This window comes from Saccopteryx leptura, chromosome 5, assembly GCF_036850995.1.
Source record: "Saccopteryx leptura isolate mSacLep1 chromosome 5, mSacLep1_pri_phased_curated, whole genome shotgun sequence".
Taxonomy (NCBI): Eukaryota; Metazoa; Chordata; class Mammalia; order Chiroptera; family Emballonuridae; genus Saccopteryx; species Saccopteryx leptura.
Window position 1 is genome coordinate 203,704,704 of NC_089507.1, and position 24,670 is coordinate 203,729,373.

Below are 24,670 nucleotides of genomic sequence, written 5' to 3' on the forward strand. Positions count from 1 at the left end.
ATGAGTACTATGACAAGTTGGATGTCTATAGATTGGCAAACTTTTCAAAGGTGAAGTATCAGAGACCGAGTTTGAGAAGCTCTCTCTAAACCAGGGTGGGCAGACTCTGTGTGTGAAGGTCCGGAAGTAAATACCTGAGGACTCTTGGGCCACGTGGTCCATCGAAATTGCTCAGCTCTGTTCTCGTAGGGCCAAAACAGCCAGCCATAGACACTTTGTTGCTTGACAGGCATGCCTGTGTCCCCCATAAAGTTTTATTTACAAAAACAGGTGGCACCAGTTTGCCGACTTCTGCTCTATGCTGACCTTCCGTTATTTTTAAAAAGGCAATTGTTAAGCCATACATTGTGGTGCCCTTTCACCTTCCTTAGTGGGGAGATGTTTTCTTTGTAGCGATTTTACATCTCTTCCTGCTGTGCAGTTACCTTCCCCTAAGTTCTGGAATGTGTCTGATCACCCTGTATGTTAGGGGTCCCCAAACTACGGCCCGCGGGCCGCATGCGGCCCCCTAAGGCCATTTATCCGGCCCCCGCCACACTTCTGGAAGGGGCACCTCTTACCTTGGTGGTCAGTGAGAGGAGCACATTGACCATCTCATTAGCCAAAAGCAGGCCCATAGTTCCCATTGAAATACTGGTCAGTTTGTTGATTTAAATTTACTTGTTCTTTATTTTAAATATTGTATTTGTTCCCGTTTTGTTTTTTTACTTTAAAATAAGATATGTGCCGTGTGCATAGGGATTTGTTCATAGTTTTCTTTATAGTCCGGCCCTCCAACAGTCTGAGGGACAGTGAACTGGCCCCCTGTGTAAAAAGTTTGGGGACCCCTGCTGTATGTGTTATTACGAGATGGCCAGACTGCCTTCTGCTTTCCCTTCTCTGTGGCATCGTCATGGCCATCCTTCCGAAATTCCTCTCAAATGCCCCATTTTTTCTTTTGGTTGCAAGTTTCTGCTGTCTCCCGAGGCTTCGTGCCTCTGACCTCATGTTGCTTTTCAAGTGGATATCTCCGCCTTGCCTCAGAAGGAAGTGATTCCTCGGGGCTCAAATAGGTCTAAAGCTAGAGTTGATGAAGTTTGTAATTCCTCATGAGCGCTAGCTGGCCCCTGATTTCGGCCTTCATTCGGTCCATGAACGTGCTTTCATCTTCAGAATTATTTAGTAAAATGTGAATTACCATAAAAGTGAGCATGTTTTCAAACACAAGGTCTGGATTTCAGCTTCTGGAAAACTTGGAAGTCAGGCCTCCCTCGGCTGGGCCTCTGGTTGGGTCAGACTTTGCCAGGTGCATAGCTGTGATCCCTGCTCGTCCGGAAGCCACGGCACTAGGTTTACACACGGCTTCTCCCCCTCCTCCCAGCTACCGCCCCTCAGCAGGAAGCCGATACTGAGGTGAACAACGAAACACTAAACAAGTCATCCCAGGGGACCTCTTCCAGCTCGCAGGCCACCCCTCCAGAAACAGCCGGCGCCTCCAAAGAGAAGGAGACATCTGCTGAGAAAAGCAAGGACAGTGGCTCGGTGAGTATCCGCACGCCATTGGCCAGTGACACTGGTCCTGTGAGCCAGGCAGAATCTCAGGATCTGTCCCCATGTTCTCGCCACCCCGGAAAGTTGCCTGTGGTAGTAGATTTATCTGTCTTCAAGGTGGGGCAGTCAGGCTGCAGGTGGGGATGAGTCTTGAGTAGGTCGCCTTTTTCACCCGTGGGCACGTGGGCAGGGGCATAGGAACGTGGAGCCCAAGTTGACATTCGTGTGACTGGACAGCTGCTCCCTGGCGGTTGAGGTTTAGAACATCTTTGTCTAGTAGAACCTTCTGTGATGATGGACGTGTTCTGTATAGGCTCTGCCCAGGATGGCAGCTGCTAAGCCTCATGTGACTGAGCACTTGAACTGTGGCTAGTGTGACCAAGGACGTGAGTTTTTAAGTGTATTTCATTTCCATGCATTTTAGTATTCGTCGTCACATGTGACTGGTGGCTGCCATATGGGACAGTGAAGGCTGCATCTCTTAGTTTCCTGGTGTCTGGAATATGTAATATGGATCATCTATAAACATGATTTTAGGTGGCACATGGAGAATGCTTTACATTTTTAGTCATTACACATTTATTTCAGTACGTTTTAGGGAAAAAACATAAGTCATTACCCCATTAGTCAGAACCCTTTGATTTTATTCATAGCTTGCCTAGTTAGAGGTTAACGCGAACTAAAAGTGAATTAATGTAATTTTGGAGTAATAGACTTCCTGTTTGGGCAAAACTCTGGAGGATCCGTAGGTCAGTGAGTGAAGCTGAGGAACCAGTGAATGTTCTGGTAGCTGAGGCTGCAGGGTTGAGAAAGGGGCCACCCCAGTGCTGTGCTCCAGCCTGTTCAGTCTGGAGACAGCATAGGTAGAGGGCCTCCCCAGCTGAGCTGGCCTCCCGGCCTGCACATGTCAGGCAGAGGGCACCAAGGTGCCTTGGGGGCAGAAATGAGCACCCCCACAGATCCCTGGGCTTCTCTGGGGACTGCATTGGCCCCAGTGCCTTTAGTCCATCTCTCTCTCTTTGTATTTCTAGACCCTCGACCTTTCTGGCTCCAGGGAGACGCCCTCCTCCATTCTCTTAGGCTCCAACCAAGGCTCTGGTACGTTGCCCCCTGGTGGGTAAATGGTGCTCTCATTCCACACGGGCAGAGGGGAAGCCATTTTCTTAGAGAGAACTTGAAGGGTTAATAGCAGTGTTTTTCAAACTACCGTGGATCCTTAGGGATCCTTGGGGGTGCCCTGGGCGGGTCAGTGGGGGTGAGGGAGTGGCTGGGCGAGGCAGCTTGCAGACACCTCTCTAAACTGATCAGCATTTACCTCTACAGTACGTCCCCACTTAACGTCGATAGGTTTTGCACCTTTAAGCAAAAATATCGTAACAAAATCAGGTTTACTATAGGCTAAGTATCTATGGCATCTCATCAATGTAATCAAATGACATTGAACAAAATGATGTCTGAGAACCTTCTTTATATTTATTGGGGATCCATATAAAAGCTTCATCTGGACAGAGGGATGTGTTGCCGACCTGGGGTGGGGTAGAAGATGTCCTTTTGGGTCGCAGGTCTTTCGCCTGCAGGGAAAGGACCACAGTAAATGGAACTGTGCGGAAGTTTATTCCTGAGGTCCCAACACCTGCATCTGGTGGATGAGGGCATTTGAGCCTTTAGGGGAGGTGAAGAACAACTTCAGGTGGTTGATCTTTCTGCGAAAACCTTTTCTCTTAGGCAATAAGTAACCTGGTAAGGCTGTATTGGGAGATTTTCTGAGACTAGATTTTGGTTTTTTCTCTTCTGTGAGATGTGAGCTGTTCTCCTTGCCTAGTGCAGAGGGTCTGTTTCTTACACCCTTCTGACCCTGTTTTGGGCCGTTCCAGAAAGGTTCAAAGACGGTGTCTTCATTGAGGACAACTCCGCTTAATTCAAGGTTCTTCAGTTCTTAAGATCCTTCTCTCACTGGATAATTCAAAAAATTTTATTTCACTTTGCATAGTAAGTACATAGCGGGAGCAGCGTTGTTCATTGTTAGTGTGGCCGGAGGTGGTGTCCGGAAGGGCTAGGGAGTGGGATTCGGAAGTGGGATTCGGAAGAGGGAATGGTTTTAGGGGGAATATGAACTTGGCGTTGGATACTGTGGATCCCCTATTGAAAAAGTGACTCCCTTCTGGCTTCCTCTTCGATCCTGATTCAGTCTCTGAGAGCAGGTGGAGTTCGGTGCTAAGCTGTCTTTTGCATTTTTTTTTTTTTGCTATTTTCTAGTATCTCTTTTTAACAAAGAGAGAGCAGACTTTAGACCCGAGCAGTATGCTACCCATTTAAAAAATTAAATACTACAATTTGTTTTTTATTATGTTTATTTGTAGAATTACCTTCTGTGCATGGGCAAGTATTAATGATTTTCTGCTTTGGGTGGTGATGTGAAAGCTTTTGTACGTGTTAGTGTTTGTGCTGCCGAAGCAAGCACTTGTTTAAGTTTTAAAACGAGGGTAAAAGAGCGTCATCCCAATATGACGTGGTTATGGGTTCGATCCCCGGTCAGGGTACATACAAGAACCAACTCAATGAATGCATAAATTAAGTGGAACAACAGATCGATGTTTCTCTCCTCTCTCTCCCCCCTTCCTCTTTCTCTAAGATCAATCAATCAATAAAAATCTAAAAAATTATTTTAAAATAAACTCATGAACTCAAGTCATATGTTAGGAGGATTTTGGATGTGTCAGAATTGCACAGGTTAAGGCAGGGGTCCCCAAACTACGGCCCGCGGGCCACATGCGGCCCCCTGAGGCCATTTATCCAGCCGCACTTCCAGAATGGGCACCTCTTTCATTGGTGGTCAGTGAGAGGAGCATAGTTCCCATTGAAATACTGGTCAGTTTGTTGATTTAAATTTACTTGTTCTTTATTTTAAATATTGTATTTGTTCCCGTTTTGTTTTTTTTACTTTAAAATAAGATCCGTGCAGTGTGCATAGGGATTTGTTCATAGTTTTTTTTATAGTCTGGCCCTCCAATGGTCTGAGGGACAATGAACTGGCCCCCTGTGTAAAAAGTTTGGGGACCCCTGGGTTAAGGTATGAGAAAGGCCACTTTTCCCTGTGTCAGCCAGGGGGCGCTGTGGAGGCCGTAGAGCAGCAACGTGGTGGGACCCACAGGGCATTGGGAAGAGGACGGGTGCAGCGGTGTGTGGGATCTGTGGAAATGGGCAAGACTGTAGGCGGAATGTGGTTGGGAGCTGCATCGTATTCCAGTTCGGAGGTGCATGAGGTGTCACCCAGTCCAGGGGTCAGCACACTGTGAAGGGTCACGCGGTAAATATTTAAGGTGTCGTGGGCCACATGGGCTGTGTCACAAATGCTCAGCTCTGGCACTGTGGGATGAAAGCAGATGCAGATAATATGTAAACAAGTGAGCACAGCCACGCTCCAGTGAAACTGCATTTGGAAAAACAGGCATGGGGCTGGATTTGGGCCCTTGTTGGCTGACTCTGAGTACACAGGTGTCCAGAGGTGGAAAGGGAGGTTCTGCGTCGTTTAATTTTAAAAGTGAGTTTGCAATAAAAACGTGAACTGAGTACCATGTAGGAGAGAGGCAGCAAGAAGCCCTGGCTGGTGCTGGTGATTTGGTGCCTGGTGGGTTGGGGAGGAACATGATCCCCAGGGGTCTGTGGACTGGATGCGGTAGCAGGAAGGGGAGGAGGGGGTGGGAAAGACCCCCCCCCTTCCCCGGTTCTACTTTAGAGTCCTGGGTTGTGCTGGTGATGTGGTGCCTGGTGGGTTGGGGAGGAACATGATCCCCAGGGGTCTGTGGACTGGATGCGGTAGCAGGAAGGGGAGGAGGGGGTGGGAAAGACCCCCCCCCTTCCCCGGTTCTACTTTAGAGTCCTGGGTGGTGCATGGCACTGGGCTTTTTGCAGAGGGTTGAGGTGCACAGGAGTCTGCAGAGTACCTCCGGGCCCGGTGCTTGGCTGGGGCTGGGGGTTTCGTGGTGAACAGGGTCCACGTTTCCCCTTTGAGTTCTTCGGACGTCTGACTTCTGCTAGCTCTTGCTGTTGGTGACAAGCAGGTGAAGTCTCGTGGAGGAAAGTGGGCTGTGTAGAACCTGGGGATTCTGAGCTCTTTCAAGGCATCTGGAGGAGGGTAAGAGGAGGAGTCCAGTTGGAAGGGAGAGAGGTTTAGTCGGGGGTATGAGCTTCTAGCCGGGGTGGACATAGACCTATTGCTTGTCTCTTAGATTTGATTGCTTGTCTCAAATGTCAAGGTTTGAATAAAGCATTACGTGCATCCAGTGAGAGGAAATAAAGTCGTACGGGGAAAATCAATACCTAGTCCCAGTCTCATAGCTGTGTGTGTGATGCGTCTAGTACTTCACCTCCTTTTTGGTGAATAATGTTCTTCCCTATACTTCTGTTTCTGGATTTTATCTTTAGACATTGTTCATGATTTCCAGCTTTAACAGGTGAGAGTTAGGGTCATTGACCTCTCCCACTTCGTTCCAGGCTTACTCATGGCACTATTTCACGTGTGCTGTGGGTTACCACGGTCAAATACAGCTCTTCTTCTTTGGTTCTGTCAGCTAGAAACGAGTCCCTCATCTTGGTGGCTCATCTCCTCCCTCGCCTGTCCTACCCCTGTCCTGTCTGACAGGCCACCCTCTCCGCTGTGACCTTCCTGCATGGAGGCCGAGTCTTCTCGCTGCAGATTGTTGGTCGGGTCTGAAGGCCGCAGCAAGCTGACCGCGCTCCCTTCACTGCGCCCGTCCCATCTGCTGCAGTTAGTGTGCTGTGACCACATTTCTGTTCCTGTACGGCCTTGCTTTTCCCTGCAGTGCCTCTTTCCCCTTGATCATACCTTCAATTAATTCCTAACGAACCCCGCACTGCTAGCAGTTATTTTATGGACACCCCTTTCATATCACTCATTTTTGACTCTTCAATTTCAGATGTTACTGGTTGGTGCCCCGAGAATCTGGCTCAGTCGATAGCTCCTCTGTAGCCCCTTCCTCAGCCCGCCTCCCCGTGTCAGTCTGGGCGGCCCCCCCCCCCCGCCGTAGAGTAGTTGTTATTTGCCCTAAGGAACCTGCGCTCCTTGGCGGCTGCCTCCCACCTTCTGTGGTTCTGGTGCCTCTGTTTCCCTGGGTGAGTCCAGCTGTTGGCTGAGTTCGTGGTTCTGAGGATCTATCTTGCTTTCAGAATTTTGAGAGTCTGTGGTTTACGGAGTGGCTTTTATGTTGTGTGTACCTTATTTCCACCTGCAAGGCCATGCCGGGTCCAGTGATCCCGTTTATGGTTTAACACACATTTATATAAAAAAAGCCTTCGTCTCCTGTGGGCGCATTAAGTTGGAAAGTGGGGACATGAATGAAGCGCCATCCTAAAAGCAGTAGCTTGTTGACGACCCAAAATAGCACTTGGGGTTGTGCGGGTTTGAGCTCCAATAGACCTCGAGGGTTCCTGAGCTGTCTCTTCAGTTGGCGACAACCTACCTCTGTCCCAACCACCACCGACCACCAGCCGCACCTCACCCACCCACCCACACGGCCCAGAAGTACGTGACCCCGTCTCTGGGGAGCTGCCGGGAGTTGCCCCGGCATGCGGAAGGCCCATCACGCATGGGCTTCTCTGCAGGCGTATAGTATTTACTCTCTTCTGTTCTTTTGAATGACGGGTCTTGCTTCAGCTTGCGTTCCTTCTTAGCTGGGCCTCTGGTGGCCACCAAAACTGCCAGCGTGTGTGGTTAGGCTTCTTATAGGGACATCCTTGCTTTTTTCACAAAGGGTCCTAGATTTACCCTGCTGTGACTGGCCATACCAACCAGCGCCCTGTGTCCTGTCCAGGTGAGGAGCTAGCGAGGCCCTACAGATGCTAGAGCCCCGCTCCCATTTTTTCTCTGCTTTCACCAGAGCTGGGTGGGGTGGGGTGGGGGTGAGTTGATGTGACTTGACTGCATTGTTGTAGGGTTTTTTCCTGTATGGTGATGACTGGCTACACCACTCCCCAAAGGCCTTCTGGAAGAACTAATGGTGTAGGCGTAACATAATCAGGCAGCCCGCTAAGATTCAGGATTATTAAGATAGAGCTGGCCCTTGAAAAGGACAGATTGGTAGTTATGTAATAGTCATGGGGATGTAAACTATAGCATAGGAAATACATATTGATAATATTGTAATAACTGTGTATAGTGTCCATTGGCTACTGGAAATGTCGGGGGGACACTCTGTAAAGTGTATGATTGTCCAACTACTGTGTTGTGTACCTGAAACTAATATAAAATTATATTGAATGAAACTGATGGGAGGGGGGCTATCCTTTGACCCCAGCTCTGCAGAATACTGCCCCGTGTTGGTCACTGACGCAAGTGACAATAAAGAGTTCCTCCTGCGTGACATCACTTGGGGAGACCCTTAAATCATTGTCTTCGCTGTTATCTTCCAGAAACAGCGCTCATGACTAAACAGGTGATGAGAAATGTCACTCCCCCCACCTCCATGATGGTATGATCCCTTCCTCACTCATTTTAGTCTGTCTCTGAACTTGACGGTGGACTTCTTTCAGTCAGCTATTATCACCCTACCTCAAGAAACTTTAAAAAAGTTCTGTCCCAATCTGTCTGAACTTGGCAAGTGACCTGACATGTGAAAGGATCTTAGTGGTTTGCTGAGAGGTCTCTTGTCACTGACTCTCCGGTGAGCTGCAGGCCTGGACTTGTTGGACAGGTTCCCAGGTACCATACTCGCCTGGCTCTTCAATGCCCTCATTTCTTAGCCACGATTTAGCTCCCGTGGTCCTGGAAGCTATCGTAGGTCCCACTCTGGTTCTGTGTCCTTCGGTGCCCCTCAGGCTTGGCCTGTTGAGGGCCAGTGGGTCTGTGTTCCCAGCTGGTCTTGACCATTCTGGTCGCCCCTCAGGCTTGGCCTGTTGAGGGCCAGTGGGTCTGTGTTCCCAGCTGGTCTTGACCATTCTGGTCGCCCCTCAGGCTTGGCCTGTTGAGGGCCAGTGGGTCTGTGTTCCCAGCTGGTCTTGACCATTCTGGTCTACATTCCTCCTTGTTTGTAATCTCGTTTGGGTGGGTTGGTATAAGCCTGTGTTTCGAGTGGCCTATACATTGATTAAAGACACTTCATTCATATAAGTACGTAGATCAAATGCCAACTTTTTCCTACGTCCAAGGTGCTCTTTTCCTTTGTCCAAGGTGAATACAAGTGCTTGGTGTCATTCATTCATGTAAGGATGCACAGTTCTGGACATCATCCCAGAAATGCCTTCCCGGGCAATTTTCTCACCAATCTTGATTCTCTGAGCATGACACCTTACTGTTTTTCCAACCAGCTGTTGTTAAGTCCTAAAAAAAAAACCCGGAAGTTGTCCTGCCTTTGTACCCCGCAGACCCACACACTCCAGGGAGCCGTTGGGGGCAGCCCTTGGCCGTCAGGGTTGTGTGGGGTGGGAGGGGAAGGTGGCTCCCCGGGTCGGAGGTGCAGGACACGAGGTGGGGCTCTGCTTCGGCGGAGGTGGGCAGGCGTGCTAACCCCCTCTCTCTGTCCCTTTCCCTCCCCAGACCATTCCCGGAGTAGTAAGTCCGGCGGCTGGAGCGGCAGCGATGAGAAGCGAGGCTCGTCACGTTCTGAGCACAGCACCAGCACCAGCTCGAAGAGCCTCCTCCCGAAAGAGTCCCGGCTGGACACCTTCTGGGACTAGGGACAAGTTGCGACACAAGCCATCCGCCCCACGGAGGAAAAAGAAAACAGACCCCAGGAAAACGGGGAACGGCAAAGAAACGTGAGGCGGGGAGAGCCACCGCCTTCAGACTTGAGAATTCCAGACAGTCAGACCCGGCCTCCCCGCAGAGGGCTCCCACACTACACCACGCCCAGCATTAGCTTCCGACTGAGGACTGTCCCACCCACAGGGAACCGACGCTTTAGCTGTAAATAATGTACAATTTGTGGATGTTCCCGAACCTAGAGTACCTTCCCCTTTTTATATTTGTATTGACTTTAACTTATAAAAAAAAATAAAAAAGGAAAGCAATTAAAAAAAAAATAATAAAACACCCAACAACAAAAAGAATATTTTGCTGTTGGAGAAGGGATGGCCCGCCAGCCCATCTGTTACACACGCGGTTTGGGGACTGGGCCCAGGAGTGTCTGTCGCACACAGGTCCTCCTCCTGGGCGCCCAGGGGAACACGAGCTGTTTTCTTTCGAATGTCTGGACACGCAGCCTGAGGATCACGAGTTTTCCACACGGATTCTGTGCCGTCGCGGGCACATCACATCAAGCCACTGGCCCTTTTCAAATACGACGTTACTATAGGGTATCAAATGCAAGCTCTCCGGACCAGAAGGACACGTGGAGAAGCTAGTTTATTTTATGTGATCTAAATGATGACTCTACTACTCCTCCTAAAAGGGAAAAAACCTAATGTCCTTGTTTACAAATGCGGAACAGAAAACAAGCCTCACTCAGCTCAGCTGCCGAAGAGGAGAGAAGCGCAGTAAGTTTCACGTCAGAGGGTCTGAAGTGGAGAGAAGTCTTTTCCTTTGCATCGTGGTTCCTTTGCATCGTGGTTCCTTCAAACACAAACACACACAGCTCGGAGAGAGCGCGCCTGGGCTTCTCAGAAGCAAGGACGCAGGGGCAGGACGCACGCTGAGGACATTCGCGTCTGGGATGAAGCATGTCTGTAGTATTTATACGATGGAGTTCTACGTTTTTATGTAAGCATGAAACCAAGGCAGTGAGAGAGAAGACCCCCCTGCCGTGCTGTCTGTTACACTACGTATGCTCTAGTTCCATTTTGTATGTTGTGTAAAACAAAGCATTGAACAAAGCAAAAAGGTGATGTATGTATATGAGAAAATTAATTGTACGATATCATTCCAGTACATCTTGTTGTACATTTTAGTCTCGTTTCCTTTCTCTTCATTGTCGATAAAGAGGATGCGAAGTGTACAGTTTCCAGCTAGTCACACCCATATTAGAGAAGAAATAAAACAGAGAGAGAAGTATTAGAAGAAAACAGGAGAGAAAGAACATTTGTGAATCGCAGTTGTCAAAAACAAACAACAAAAAAATATAGCCTAGCTGGCCTTATTTGTGAAGCATAATTGCTTTTAGCATATGGAAGTATTTTTTCACATTTTCTTTGTATAAAATTTGTATTAAACTTAAATATCTTTTTTGATGATGGCGTTTCTTTGTGGCCGAGCCAGTGAACTCACACGGTATGCTCTTTTGGGTTCCTCCCCCCTCCCCCCACCCCAATTTTTTTCAGATTCTTCACCTTTTTTTAAATTAAACTGTTTTTGGAAAAATGACTTGGTCGTCCTGGAATTTGCAGTTTTCCATTTGGTCGGGATGGCTATGTCAGGTTCTTACCACCAAACACAGGCCAGGCTGGGATAGGGCAAGGACATCTCCACAGGTGGTGGGCGTGTTCTCAGTGAGGGCTCCCAGCGCAGTCCCTTGAGTGTTTTTGGCAGAGACGTGAAGAGAAATCCTGGGTGAGTCTCAGAAAAACAGTGGGAAGGGAGTTACCTTTGTCCGGCCTGGACGGAGGCCTGAGCTCATAGCTGAGTGGGCAGTACGTGACTTCAGCACTGCCCAGGCCCACCTGGTCATTTAATTTTCACGTGTCACAATATTTTGATCCACCCCCCCCCAACCATTTAAAAATACAAACACTTTTCAGCTCACAGGCCGTATGAAAGCAGGGAATGGGTGGCCTTTGGCCATCAGGCCATTCATTTGCTGGCCAGTTGCCGTAAAAGGAACGAAGTTGGGATTGAAAAGTAAATTTTTTTCTATTACAGTTGATTGGCACCATTATACTAGTTTTTCAGGTGTAAAGCACAGTGCTTAGACCTAAACTCGGTGATCACCCTAATAGGTCTAGTACAAGGTGGGGGATGCTCTAGAGCCACCATGGGGTGAAGGAGTACTTTATAAAGCTCTCTTACGAGACCTGAATGAAGAGCCAGCTTTGGGAACATCAAGTGGGTGAGCATCCCAGACAGAATGAGCGCCAAGTGCAAATGACCTAGGGCACATGTGAACTTAACATGCTTGGCGAACAGCAAAGAGGCCGGTGTGGCTTAGTGTCAGCGAGGCAGGGAGGGCGCTGGTTCTGAATCTGGTTCTTGGTTTCCTGCAGTGGGCGGTGATCTCCCTGGCCCTTGGGCTCATGAGTCAAACCAAAAAGGGCTGTTTGCCACTGCTGCGACCTCCCACTGGCTCTTGTAGGCCCAGTAAGTGACTAGCCCGTGATTCTAACTGGATTCCTACTTAACTGCTCTTTCTGGTAGATGGGGTATTCTTTGTCATTTTGAAGTTAAACACATTTAGTTTTATTGGGCGTGGTGTGTACCTCCTTGATATCTCATTTTATCCTGAAGACCATGGAGTAGGGGGCACAGCCCCATTTTAGGGGAAGAGGCCGAGGCTGTGAGAAGGAGGGCACTGTCACTCCGCTGTGGGCTTTCAGCTCCGGCAAGCCAGGCCCTTGCTTGTCTGTGGGCCCTTGCACCTGCTGTTTCCTGGGCCCAACACACCCTTCCGTGTCTGGCACCTTATTTATTCTCCAGGTTGTCTTTCAGATGCCACCTCTGTAGCCACTCCCTACCGCCAGCCCCGTTATCCTGTGTCTCAGCCTCATCCCTGAGCCAAGTTTTCTGTCAGTTCACTACTGTGTCCGCTGACCTCCCACCCCAGTCTGGTCCTTCCATCTCCAGCTGCGTTTCCCATAGAAGAAAGGACACTGAAGAAGAAGTGGCTTATCAGTGGTAGAGAAATGGTTGCTTTAAAAAAATGGTGCGTTTCTATTTATTTCACTAGGCAATACAGTTATGTCCCTCAAAGGTGAGAAGGCTGAGAGGGCTCCATGATGAGTTTCTCCCAGCCACCCATGTCCCCTTCCTGTGTGTCCCTCAGAGTCTGCATTTACAAACCCACACAGGACATTTTCTCCCTTACTGTGCATAAGTGGCAGCATTTGATACACACTCTTCTGTCCTTTCTATGTAACCCAAAGCCTGGGCCCTTCTTCATTGTTGGTACTGGTCCAGTGTGACCCTGGAGTGTGGAAGAGGACCGTGCCTGTCCCAGTCTCTAGCTGATGGGTGTGCAGATTGTCACACTGGCAGGGCAAACAGACCCGTGCTGGAGTGAACCCTGAGCTGGGAGGGGGGCCTGTGGGACTCATCCCAGGCGGCTGCACGAGAGGGTCAATGAGTGGCCAGATACATGGGGAAGGGCCTGGATGATCCAGACAGGGCTGCGGGGCCCTCTTCCCTTGTTCCTTTCTCTTAGGAATGGCCAGGTAGGTGACAGGACCAGTCCTGTCCAGACCAGTCCAGGCTGGTCTACAGGTGACCTTGAATGCAATCGAGCACTTCGCCACCTGGTGGCCTCTGTGCAGAACTGCAGCCCCAGAGACGACGCTGGACCAGGGAGAAGGTGGACCAGAGTTGTTCATTCAGGCGTCATACTGAGTACTTACTCTGTATGAGTCAAGCGCTGGAGACACATCACCGAACAAAACAGGCGTGGCCTCTGTCCTTGCCTATGTGACATTCTTATTGAGAAGCAGTCAAATGTGCATATAATACAATCTAGGTGGGACAGACGGGCTGACGGTAAGTAAGCAGGGTAAGGAGGGAGGTATTGTGATTACAGACAGCCTCTCCCAGAAGCAGCCCTGTGAGCAGAACCCTGAAGGGTGGGGGGACCACGATGCCTAGGGCAGCGAGTCTGAACTCGGCTGAATGAACATTAGCAGCACCCGGGGAAGACATAAACCAATAAGGCCCAGCTGCCACCCCCCTGCCCTGAATAATTACAATCATCTCTCTGGGGCTTGGGCATCTGTCTTTTGTAAAGCTCCTCAGGTGGTCCTAATGGGCAGCCAGCCCTGAGAGCTACTAATCTGGTTGAAAGAGCGTCGCAGGTAAAAGGAAGAGCGAATGTAAGAGGCGCGAGGCGGGCACCTGGCGCCTGCGGGGAAGAGAAGGCAGGCCAGCGAGGCTTTAGGATCGGGGTGGGGCTCGTGAGCTCAGAGAGGTAGAGAGGTTTGGGTTGAGGTGGGAGGTGGGATGGATGTATCTGATTGGCTGAGCCTAAGTACCTGGGTGTTGATTGGCTGACCCTGGATACCCTCTGGGTCTATCTGATTGGTTGAGTGTAGGTCACATGATTACATTCTCACTGCAAGGGAGGCTGTAAATGTGAGATTCTGCCCATTTCTGGTACAGATGCCTAAGGTGGGAAATTGTCCAAGAAAAAGGACTTGGGTTGACCAAAACGTTGATAGCACCCACCACAGAACTGTCCAAAGTTCCTCAGTCAGGTCAGTTGTAGAGAGCAGAATTCGCCCAGCCAGTTAGAGCAGAAGGGTTTGATATACATCTGTACTGTGTCAATTCCGCTAGGCTGCAATGACATTTCCCAGAATCCCTTTCCTTGATTGGTTCTGAGTTAGAATTGACCAAAAGAGCCACTTGTAGGAGAGTTTTGAATGTGGAAAGGAAGCAGCAGCCTCTTCTCTTGCAAGGTCACTGTGGCCAGACATGTTGACAGACAGCGGTGGACCTGCTGCAGGCTCCACCTGGCCCTGCGTCCAGGTCTTCCTGACTTCATGGATATCTGCGCCTGGCCCACTCCTGCACGCTTGGCTGCAGAGGCAATGGTCCCCCATCCATTTTTCTTCAAGTCCTCTCTGCAGACTCACTTGGGTGGCTGGACGTGCCTCATAGCTTCTCAGATTGCCTGGTTGGTGGCGCCTGATGCCCCTTTTCAGATTTTCACTTCCCCAGTTCTTCCCACCACTGTATAAGGTCCAGTTCTCTTCATAAAGTACTAAGCCCAAATTCCTGGGCCAGATCTGGCCGCTTCCCTGATTGGATCTGAATAGCACGTTATGAGTATTTAGACTTTTAGAGTCACAAGGAGGACCAAGGAAGCCACACTGCAGGACTGGGCCACCCGTGGTGGATGGGGTCAGGGGTGGGGTGGTGCTGCTCCCGCAAGGATCATGAGGATCACGGTGCCTTGCTGCTGACTCCAGAAGCAGATGCATCAGCTTCTGGGTCCTGCCCCGCACCAGCTCTGCTCTGGTCTGCATGCCCTGTGTGCAACCACCTCTCTCCTCACTTAACTCAGTGCCCGATGCCATCCCTGTGAGCGCAGCTGACTGGTGGGCCCTTACGTGCTCCAGATCCCAGCTGCAAGGCAGCCAGGTGAACAGTTTTCAGCTTTCCAGCCTCCTCAATTCAGGAAGGTGCAGCAGAAGGAGAAGGGATGCTTGGACGTTGAACAAGCCAGTTCTCACAGAGATGTATCGGGGGATTAAACCCTTGACTTTGCCATCTGGCCCAGGGCCCTATAGGCCCAGGGCTTTCTTTTCAGAACATGGTATTAATGGGGAACCATTGTTTCCCTGGCCCAGCAGATAGTCCAAGGCCAGGCCAGCTGGGCACTAGGCAGCTTGTTAAGACAATTGAGTACTGACCTTGGCTCACCTTGATAAACTGAAGAAGAAGGGAACTTCATTTACATAGCATTCCAGGCAATTTACATACATTGCATTGTAATAACCTGCAGCTGAGGGCATCAGACCCAGGGAGACTGATAAAGCTGCCTGAGGTCACGCAGCCAGTTAGTGGTAGAAGCTGGATCTGACCCCAGAATGGTGACACACAAAAAATGCCTACTCTTCACCATTACTATATCTTTGTCATTATTGGAGAAGCTTTTGTATAGAAACCACTCATCCATTATTATTTAAAAATTTTTTACTTATTGATTTTAGTGAGAGAGGATGGGAGAGAGAGAGAGAGGAACATCAGTCTGTTCCTGTATGTGTCCTGACAGGATCGAACTGGCAACCTCTGTACTTAATGGACAATGCACTAACCAACCAAGCTATCCGGCCAGGCTTATTCATTCATTCTTATTTAGGCACTCATTCTTGGCCGGCACTTTCAGGTGCTGGGGATGCAGACCGAGGTAGATACAGGGTAACAGGGTAGTGGTTCAGATGGAAGTTTCAAACTGCTCCCAGGACCAGGCAGAAGATAGAAGCCAGTGGAACAGGTTGGGAAGGAAAGTAGACATAGATTTGTTTTCTTTGTAAGTTACACATGTTAAAATAGGTTTGTGCATCAATTTTTCTCCTTGAAACATGTAGGTCCCTTGGTTTGGTTTTTGTTTTTCCACTTTTTTTTTTTTTTTTTTTTTTTTACTGAGAGAGACAGGAAGGGAGAGAGATGAGAAGCATCAACTGGTAGTTGTGGCATCTTAACTTCATCGATTGCTTCTCATATGTGCCTTGACTGGTGGGCTAGTGACCCCTTGCTTAAGCAAGTGACCTTGGGCTTCAAGCCAGTGACCTTTGGGCCAGCGACTCAAGCCTGTGACCTCAGGGTTTCAAACCTGGGTCCTCAACATCCCAGGTTGACGCTCTATCCACTGTGCCACCACCTGGTCAGACTGAAAGCCACCATTATGTGTTGTTCAAGTCTGAACACGTTCAGTGCTGCCAACAAGTCTGTGAGGCTAGTTCTATCGTCACCCCCATTTACAGCTGAAAAGCTGGGGTTCACGGAGGTGATGCTCCCACAGGGAGAGCTGGGATTTGTCGAATGCCCACATCTTAACCATCATACTATCCTTCCTCTGCAGACAGGGCCATGGTGGTTGTGAGGATGAACTGAGCTAATGCAGGTCAAGGGCTTACCCAGTGGCTGGGGCATAGCAGGTGCTTAAATGCTAGAGGGTGGGTTTGTAACTGCAGCCTTTCATTTCATCACACCAGGTATCCAGTAGGATCTCAGGGCTGAGAGGGAGCAGGGGAGAGAGAAAGCAAGAAATAGGGAGGGAGGGAGGGAAGGAGGGAGAGAGAGAGAGAGAGAGAGAGAGAGAGAGAGAGAGAGAGAGAGAGAGAGAGAAGTTGGGGGCTGGGCTGTAAGGGCAAAGAGCTGCCCTCCTCACAGCCAGAGTTTAGTTTTTTTGCCAAATAATGATGGAATTTAAAAAGCAGTATTTGGCTGAAGTCAGCTTATCAGTTCCTTGAATGAACTTGTGGATATAAGAATAAATCCCCAATTTTTTCAAACAATTTAAACAATTATTATTATAATCATGTTTCACTATACTTTTCTGCGTTGCCCTGCAGGCAAGTACCTGTTTTTAATGTTGTCTGTCTTCTGTGCTGTTTCTGTAATTTTGCTACTAAAATACATTAAATTAAAAAAAAAAATCACTGGCAACTTTTAAGGTTGGGCAGAGCACAGGGAGGGACAAGTGCTTCCCAGCCCTGTGCTGCCTGCCTGCCGGCTCCTGCGGCCACCATGGCGACCGTTTGCTTCCCAGCACAGACGCTGCTCTCCCCATGTGGCCACGGCAAGTCGATTCATCACGGAGGCCTGGGCAGGGCCTGAAGGAGAGGCTCTGGAATCCTTTCAAGGGCATTGTTTCCATGCCCGACTTCAGGGGGCACCTGTGGGTAGCTCAGGCCAGCCACGGAGTCACACTGCCCTCTAATGGTCACCGGTGAGCACAGCTCCGCCTGCGCGGAGTCAGCACCCACAGGGGCTGAATGGTCCTGGGGAGAGTGGTCCAGCTTCTCAACTTGGATTCTGCTTTACCCAGAATAAACTGCAGAACCATGCAACAACCTGGAGGCATCTCAAAAGCAGCATGAGCGAACAAAGTCAGGCACAGAGGGGAACATTCTGTCTGGGTCCGTTTATATGAACTAGATCAGGCCAAACTAGGTGACAACAAGCAGGAGTGTGGTGGGCAGAGGCTGGGAACGGCCACAAGAAAGGTTTTTGGGGGGTCTGGAGATGTCTTCCATCTTAATCTGGGTGGCAGTCACCCAAGTGTGATCACAGGTAAAAATACATCAAGATGCATACTTCTGCTTTGTGCAGGAAACTGTGTGTAGATTATAAAATAAAGCTAAAAAATCTCTTTTAAGTTCATGGGGCATCCCATGACCAGGTGCCCTGCCTCCATCCTTCCTACTCCAAGCCAAATAATCTGATCACCTGGATCCATCCATGCCTGAAGACAGGTACCATCTAAACTTTCTGAACACATTTTTTTTTTTTTTTTTTTTTTTTTTGCTTGAGCAACTTTGAGTTGGATTTTATTCCTTTGCAGCTGACAAGGTTCTGGAAAGAACCAATTCAGAATCCTGCAGAGCGGTAATGAAGCCGTGACACCCTCCCCACTTCAAAATGTAAACGTGGTTTTTATTTAATGCCTCTTCTCCGTCACAAAGTACCACCTCCTCCTCAGGGTCCCCTCTTCCTGGAAAACAAGATGGCAGCATAAGGCACGGGCACTGTCCACATGACGTCAGGTTAGGTCCTTAAACACAAAAATAAGCGACAGTCTTCCCACAGCCCCGAATCACCTCTCTCACCAAATGTTCAAAGATGATTGTCCCCCCACAAAGCACCACTTGGGAGCGGAGTGCTTAAATTAGAACTGGGTACCACCCCACATGCCAGTTTAAAAAACAAAACCAGACCAACGACCAAGAAAGCCAACAACACAGGTAAGAGAGCATAATACCGAAGTAATGAGATCAGTCCATAAATTAAAAAGAAGAAGAAAAAAAAAAAAAGAACCCGAGCCGGTCCCCTCCTCGTCACCAGCCCTCCCCCTCCAGATCAGCGAGTCCTTGCTGTTGTTCCATGAGACTTGTAAGAAAGCCTGGACTCCTCAAAGTTAAATATTCCACTGTTGAGGACTCGGCTGCTCAGGACCCGCATTCGGACTGAAAGGACAGCTTCTGAGATGGTCACCGGACTCGTCCTCTTGGCTGTAGGGACCCTGCCCAGTGTCCAGTATCTGGCAGGAGGCGGGAAGGCGAGGGGCCCAGGTGGGGCGTGCACCCGTGATGGCAGGAGGTGATGCGTGGGCTCTGCTATAAATACTCCAGCTCCAGGGCGTGCCTCAGCGCCTCCAGGTCGGCGTGGCAGGATATCCGCCAGAAAGGCATGTTGTGCTGGAACACAGAACACCAGCCACACGGTTAGGGCCCTGCCGCCACCTACCGCAGCCCCCGGGTGCCACCTGTGGTTGGAGCCTTATGAGATGTCAACTCGAGTCAGTAACGCATGTGGGTATGTTACGTTGTTGTCAGCAAACCCTTACCTGCCTGGTACCCACCAGTATGGCCACATTGTTTCTGTTCCCTCTGAACCTCTTCCGACTGGCTCGTCCTGTGCTGCCTGGCATGTCGACTGTCCGACCCTCTCCCCTCCCCTGGGGCCACGCAGGGAGGAAGCTATTGCTTTTAAAATTTGTTCTCGCCTGATCAGGTGGTGGTGCAGTGGACAGAGTGCTGGATTGGGATTCAGAGGAGCCAGATTTGAAACCCCGAGGTTGCCGGCTCAAGCGGGGGCTCAGCAGCTTGAGCGCACGGTCGCAGGCTTGAGCGTGGGATCATAGACATAGATATGACCTCATGGTTCCTGACTTGAGCCCAAAAGTTGTTGGCTTGAAGCACAAGGTCCCTGGCTTGAGCCCAAGGTCATTGGCTTAAGCAAGGGGTCACTGGCTCTGCTGTAGCACCTCAGTCAAGGCACATATGAGAAAGCAATCAATGAGCAACTAAGGTACTGCAATGAAGAATTGATGCTTCTCATCTCTCCCTTCCTGTCTGTCTATCCCTATCTGTCCTTCTCTCTATATCTCTCTCTTGCTAAAAAAAATAAATAATAATAATAATAATAAAATTTGTTCTCAATTCTGCTACTTCAAGAAGAAACGCTCATCCAGGTGCTGTGTGTCCCTGATCCCTCCCTAGCATTTGTTCATCTCTGAGCAGATAGGGCTGGTCCCAGAGAGTGTGGGGCAGACCGTGCGGAACGGGGTGACATCTGCTTTCTTTGTCGCCTTTGTTTTTGTCTTTTCCTTTTCTTTACAGCAGGTGACGCTCACTCTGTATTACTGTCATGGAGTCAAGTCCACTTTAAATAGAAGGGAACCCATTCAGTAGATAATAGCATAGGCAACATGCAGACAGAACGAGAGTGCTGGCCGGTCTGAGAGGTGGTGTTGAAATCACTCATGTGAGAGGAAGTTTTGAACTATCTCCATAGGTTAGAAGCAGAGTGTCCTGCTCAAAGCTCTGCCCTGCCGTCACTAGCTGGCTGACCTTAAGCAACTTACTCTGCTGTGTTCTGTACAATGGGGATGCTATGTGTTATATGCTTTTTTGTGTATGTGCGTGTGTGTTATATGCTCTTGCTGTGGCTATTCACAAGGCTGTATAAATATAGAACATGCTGTATAAATATCGGACAAAGTCAGGAAGGATGCAGGACAAGCAGTATATGTATGGGGAGGGATGAAGTGGAGGCGTTTTCAGCAGTCTAAAAAAAATAATAAGATACATAATATTTTAAATAATGATCTTAGAGCCTGACCAGGCGGTGGCGCAGTGGATAGAGCGTTGGACTGGGATGCAGAGGACCCGGGTTCAAGACCCCGAGCTCGCCAGCTTGAGTGCGGGCTCATCTGGTTTGAGGAAAAGCCCACCAGCTTGAACCCAAGGTCGCTGGCTCCAGCAAGGGGTTACTTGGTCTGCTGAAGGCCCGCTGTCAAGGCACATATGAGAAAGCAATCAATGAACAACTAAGGTGTTGCAACGCACAATGAAAAACTGATTGATGCTTCTCATCTCTCTCCATTCCTGTCTGTCTGTCCCTGTCTATCCCTCTCTTTGACTCACTCGCTGTCTCTGTAAAAAATAAATAAATAAAAATTAAAAAAAAAAAAAAAACACCTTAAAAAAATAAATAAATAATGATCTTAGAAATCTACTGTGACTGAGCCAGATTCTGGGCTGGGTGTTTTGTGTATTATCTCACTGAGTCACCAAAACATACAAAAGAATCCAGAGCAAAAACAAAAACAAAAATCTTTTTCAAGTCGGGAAGTAGACAGACAGGAGGATCGAGTTAACTAAAGTTAATTAGTGGCAAACTGGTAATAATTACGATCATAACCACAGTCGCAATATAGGTGTTAACACTTCACATGCATGACTCTATTTAACCAGGTCAGTAACTCTCTGAGAGAGGCACTGTGTCTCTCTTATGTTACGGATGAGGAAACTGAGGCGCAGAAAGGTGATGTCTGCCTCCGGAGAAGAAAGCTGACTGCATTTTTTTTTCCTGAAGCTGGAAACGGGGAGAGACAGTCAGACAGACTCCCGCATGTGCCCGACTGGGATCCACCCGGCACGCCCACCAGGGGCGAAGCTCTGCCCACCAGGGGGCGATGCTCTGCCCCTCCGGGGCGTCGCTCTGCCGCGACCAGAGCCACTCCAGTGCCTGGGGCAGAGGCCAAGGAGCCATCCCTAGTGCCCGGGCCATCTTTGCTCCAGTGGAGCCTTGGCTGCGGGAGGGGAAGAAAGAGACAGAGAGGAAGGAGGGGGTGGGAGTGGAGAAGCAAATGGGCGCTTCTCCTATGTGCCCTGGCCGGGAATTGAACCTGGATCCCCCGCACGCCAGGCCGACCCTCTACCGCTGAGCCAACCGGCCAGAGCCACTGACTGCATTTTTATCATCGGAAAATGTAACCACTGGGTGAAGTTGTCGCCTGCCTAACAGCCATCCTCTACTCCTCACCTCCAGAACCCTGAATTTGGCGGTGGCGTGCCCAGCTGTAGGCGATGAGCTGTGGTTGTCTAAGCGAGCTACGACGACCCTATCCCTGTTTGCTAGGGATTTGTCCTGTATCCCTCCTGACTTGTGACCTGTTGAAGCCAATGAGGAAATTGGCTGGGGGCTTCTGGGACAGGTGTTCCTCCATGATGAGAGAGGCGCACCTGAAGGAAACTCTTTTCTTCTTACTTTCCCTCCCTTTGTATTAGTATGTGATACCTGGAGCTGCAGCAGCTGTTTTGAGATCATGATGCAACAAACCAGAAAATAAAAAGCCAGAGGTAGAGCAAAATGATGGAAGGGAGGCTTGGTGTATTTCTGACCCACGGAAACACCCAAGGGTCCACCTACTTCTAATCTTGTTAGGCAAGCAGGTGTTTGAAGTCATCATTATGTGGGTTTTCTGCTCCCTGCAGCTAAAAGATACGAAGCCTCCTCAAGATAGGCATTGGTCCTAAATTATTTACTGAGTAAATAGATGGTGCTTGATGAACATGTCGGTGCCCAGAGTTCTTCTTCAGTCCCGCTGCCCAGGTAGTTCTATGCCCACAGGGTGGAAACTACTGTATACAGATGTCCTTTCAGTTCCTGGAGCATATCAAGCCCTTTCCTGCCTCTGGGGCGCTGCACTTAACAGTCTGCCAACTCTTTTTTTTTTTTGTATTTTTCTGAAGTGAGAAGCGAGGAGGCAGAGAGACAGACTCCTCCATGAGCCCAACCGGGATCCACCCAACATGCCCACTAAGGGGCGATGCTCTGCCCATCTGGGGTGTTGCTCTGTTGCAACTGGAGCCATTCTAGCGCCTGAGGTGGAGGTCATGGAGCCATCCTTAGCGCGCCCAGGCTCAACTTCCAGTGGAGCCTTGGCTGTGGGAGAGGAAGGAGAGGGGGAAGGGTGGAGAAGCAGATGGGTGCCTCTCCTGTGTGCCCTGACCGGGAATCGAACCCAGGACATCCACATGCCAGGCCGACACTCTATCGCTGAGCCAACCGGCAACCGGCCAGGGCAGTCTGCCAACTCTTTATAGCATTGTTCATCCTTACCTGCCCAGTCTATGGTGGGCAGACAGAGAGTCGCCCAGGGAGAGCCATATCCCAGTCCCTATAACCTGGGACTATGGGACCTTACACGGCAAAAGGGATTTGGCAGATGTGATTAAATAAAGGATCTTGAGGTGGGGAGATGACCCAGAAGGCAGAGACTTTGTCTGGCTGCCATTGCTGTGTCCCCAGCGGGGCCTTCTGGATAGGTGGCAACCATTTGTGGGCTCCCACTGGAGTCACAGATAACAGCTCCGTAGATGAGAAATGTGCACGTGATCTTACCTCATGGTGAGCGCTGGGAAGGACATGGAGTGGGGAAGAGAAGCGGCTGGGGAGGGTGTCTGCCTTTGCTAGCTGGGTCAGCCAAGGCCTTGTCTATGGAGTGGGGGCGACGATGAAGCGGGCTGCAAAGGATGGGGAGGGGGAGCCGTGCGAACGTGTGGGGTGGCAGTCGAGACAGAAGGCAGCAATGCAAGGCCCCAAGGAGGGTTCGAGCGGGGAGTGTCCCGTTCGCTGCAGGTCGCGTGGCTCCGGGCACGTGATCGGTGCTCGAGAAACACTCGTAGAAGGAAGGGAAAGAGGAAGGGAAAGAGGAAGGGAGGGAGGACGAGGGGGAAGGTGAGCTTGTCAAGCAAAATTCTACAGACTGTCGGCTGCGGCCTTCAACCTTTAGAATGTTCTCGTTTTCTCAAGGAAAGCCTCATGGGCCATCGATGCCATCTCTTCAATGGTTTCCAGTGGTCCCAGCCCCACCCACCTTCTCCTCCCCCGGCCAAGCCTTCCTTCCTTTCTCCGCAAGGATGGATTCTGGTCACCACCCCGGCCCATCCTGACCCCCCTACCCCTTTACAAAGAACCTAATTCATTTTCCTGGGAGGAAATGAGCAAAGGTGGGCGAGAACGCCTTCGCCGGCTCCATCCCGGGCCCGATGGGGTCCAGGGCGCAGGTGGATTTATCACGTGTGGAGAGGTGGAGACAAATGACCCACTAAAATGGAGATATTAACAACACTGTCAGCCGAAACAGTCCAAGCCCCTTGTCCTGTCGCCATATTTCATGCTGCTCAGGTGTCTGGCGGCCTGGGCTAATGACTCCCATCCATCAGGCCAGGGGAGCTGCTGGCGCCCAGCGCTGCTCACTAATGGGCTGGGCTGCGCTGCTGCTTCTGACACTGGAGGGGGTTTCAGGGGAGTCGGTGTACGGGGGGGCGTGCCCTCGTCTTTTTTGGTGGATTCTATTCTCATCTGACAAGCTCAGGGGTGTAGACTGACAGCGTTCGAAATTTCTGTCTCCCTCCTGCCCGGTGTTTGGAGCAAAACACACAACAGTTTGCACGGACCAGCTGTGTGACCTTAAGTAAATTAATCAATCTCTCTGAGTCTCAAATCTGTCTTCTACAAAATGAAGTGTAATGATACCCACTTCGCAGGGGGGTTTTGAGGATTAAGTAAAATGACGTTGGCAGTAATAAAGAGTAGTGGTTAAGGGCTTGAGTATAAATGGTTTTCCCTTTATTCCTTTAATAGACTCATTAGATCCTGACCTTCTGGGCAGTTATATGTTATACTATCCATTAGTGTTTCATTTCAGGAGAATAAAGGGGTCCTTTTAAAATATCTGCTCCCTTTCCCACTGGGAAGAAGGTGGCCCTTACAGGAGTGACTGCCCCATGGATGTCCCTGCCATGTTCCAGGTGAGAACCAGAGGGCAGGTGTGGGGTACTCAGGGTCACAGGCCTAAGCTGTTCTCCATCCAACTTTTTTTTTTTTTTTGTATTTTTCTGAAGCTAGAAATGGGAGGCAGTCAGACAGACTCCCGCATGTGCCGGACTAGGATCCACCCGGCATGCCCACCAGGGGGCGATGCTCTGCCCATCTGGGGCGTTGCTCTGTTGCAACCAGAGCCACTCTAGTGCCTGAGGCAGAGGCCATGGAGCCATCCTCAGCACCTGGGCCAACTTTGCTCCAGTGGAGCCTCGGCTGTGGGAGGGGAAGAGAGAGACAGAGAGGAAGGAGAGGAGGAGGAGGGGTGGAGAAGCAGAGCAGATGGGCGTTTCTCCTGTGTGCCCTGGCCGGGAATTGAACCCTGGACTCCTGCACGCCAGGCTGACGCTCTACCACTGAGCCAACCAGCCAGGGCCTCCATCCAACTTTGATAGAAGCAAAGCTCAGGTCAGTCGCTGTCATATGCTTAGGGCTGAGCTTTCCACTCAACCTGAACTTGGAAGAGGGGAGAGGGGCTCTGGATGCCCCCTTGGGCCCTGGCAGTGGGCTTGGGGGCAGTCTCACCATAGAGACTGTGCCCTCAACCTGGTGTTTCTGGGACTCCAGTGATCCATGGGATGATTCATGTGATTATGCCTTTACGTTGGTCATATCCTGTGTGTCACCTCTGTTACCGTCATTTACTTAACACTC

The 24,670-nt window shown here is 50.0% G+C and overlaps 2 protein-coding genes across 25 annotated transcripts in view; one reads left to right on the forward strand and one right to left on the reverse strand.

Moving 5' to 3' along the window:
- ZMYND8 (zinc finger MYND-type containing 8) overlaps positions 1-10,843 on the forward strand; it is a 122,647-nt gene extending 111,804 nt beyond the window's left edge. For 13 of the 23 annotated variants that reach the window (XM_066387579.1, XM_066387583.1, XM_066387581.1 and 10 more), the window contains 2 exons: positions 1,361-1,521; positions 9,083-10,843. In XM_066387579.1, coding sequence (XP_066243676.1) covers positions 1,361-1,521; positions 9,083-9,307 — 386 coding nt within the window. In that variant the 3' untranslated portion in view covers positions 9,308-10,843. Of the gene's footprint in view, positions 1-1,360; positions 1,522-2,561; positions 2,629-9,082 lie in introns of all 23 variants that reach the window. The other 10 variants (XM_066387587.1, XM_066387596.1, XM_066387594.1 and 7 more) reach the window with 1 other exon arrangement.
- Positions 10,844-18,309: 7,466 nt separating this feature from the next.
- The window catches only part of EYA2 (EYA transcriptional coactivator and phosphatase 2), a 200,504-nt gene continuing 194,143 nt past the window's right edge, over positions 18,310-24,670 (reverse strand). For both annotated transcript variants that reach the window (XM_066387608.1, XM_066387607.1), the window contains exon 16: positions 18,310-18,540. In XM_066387608.1, the coding sequence (XP_066243705.1) occupies positions 18,460-18,540 (81 nt within the window). In that variant the 3' untranslated portion in view covers positions 18,310-18,459. The remainder of the gene's footprint in view (positions 18,541-24,670) is intronic.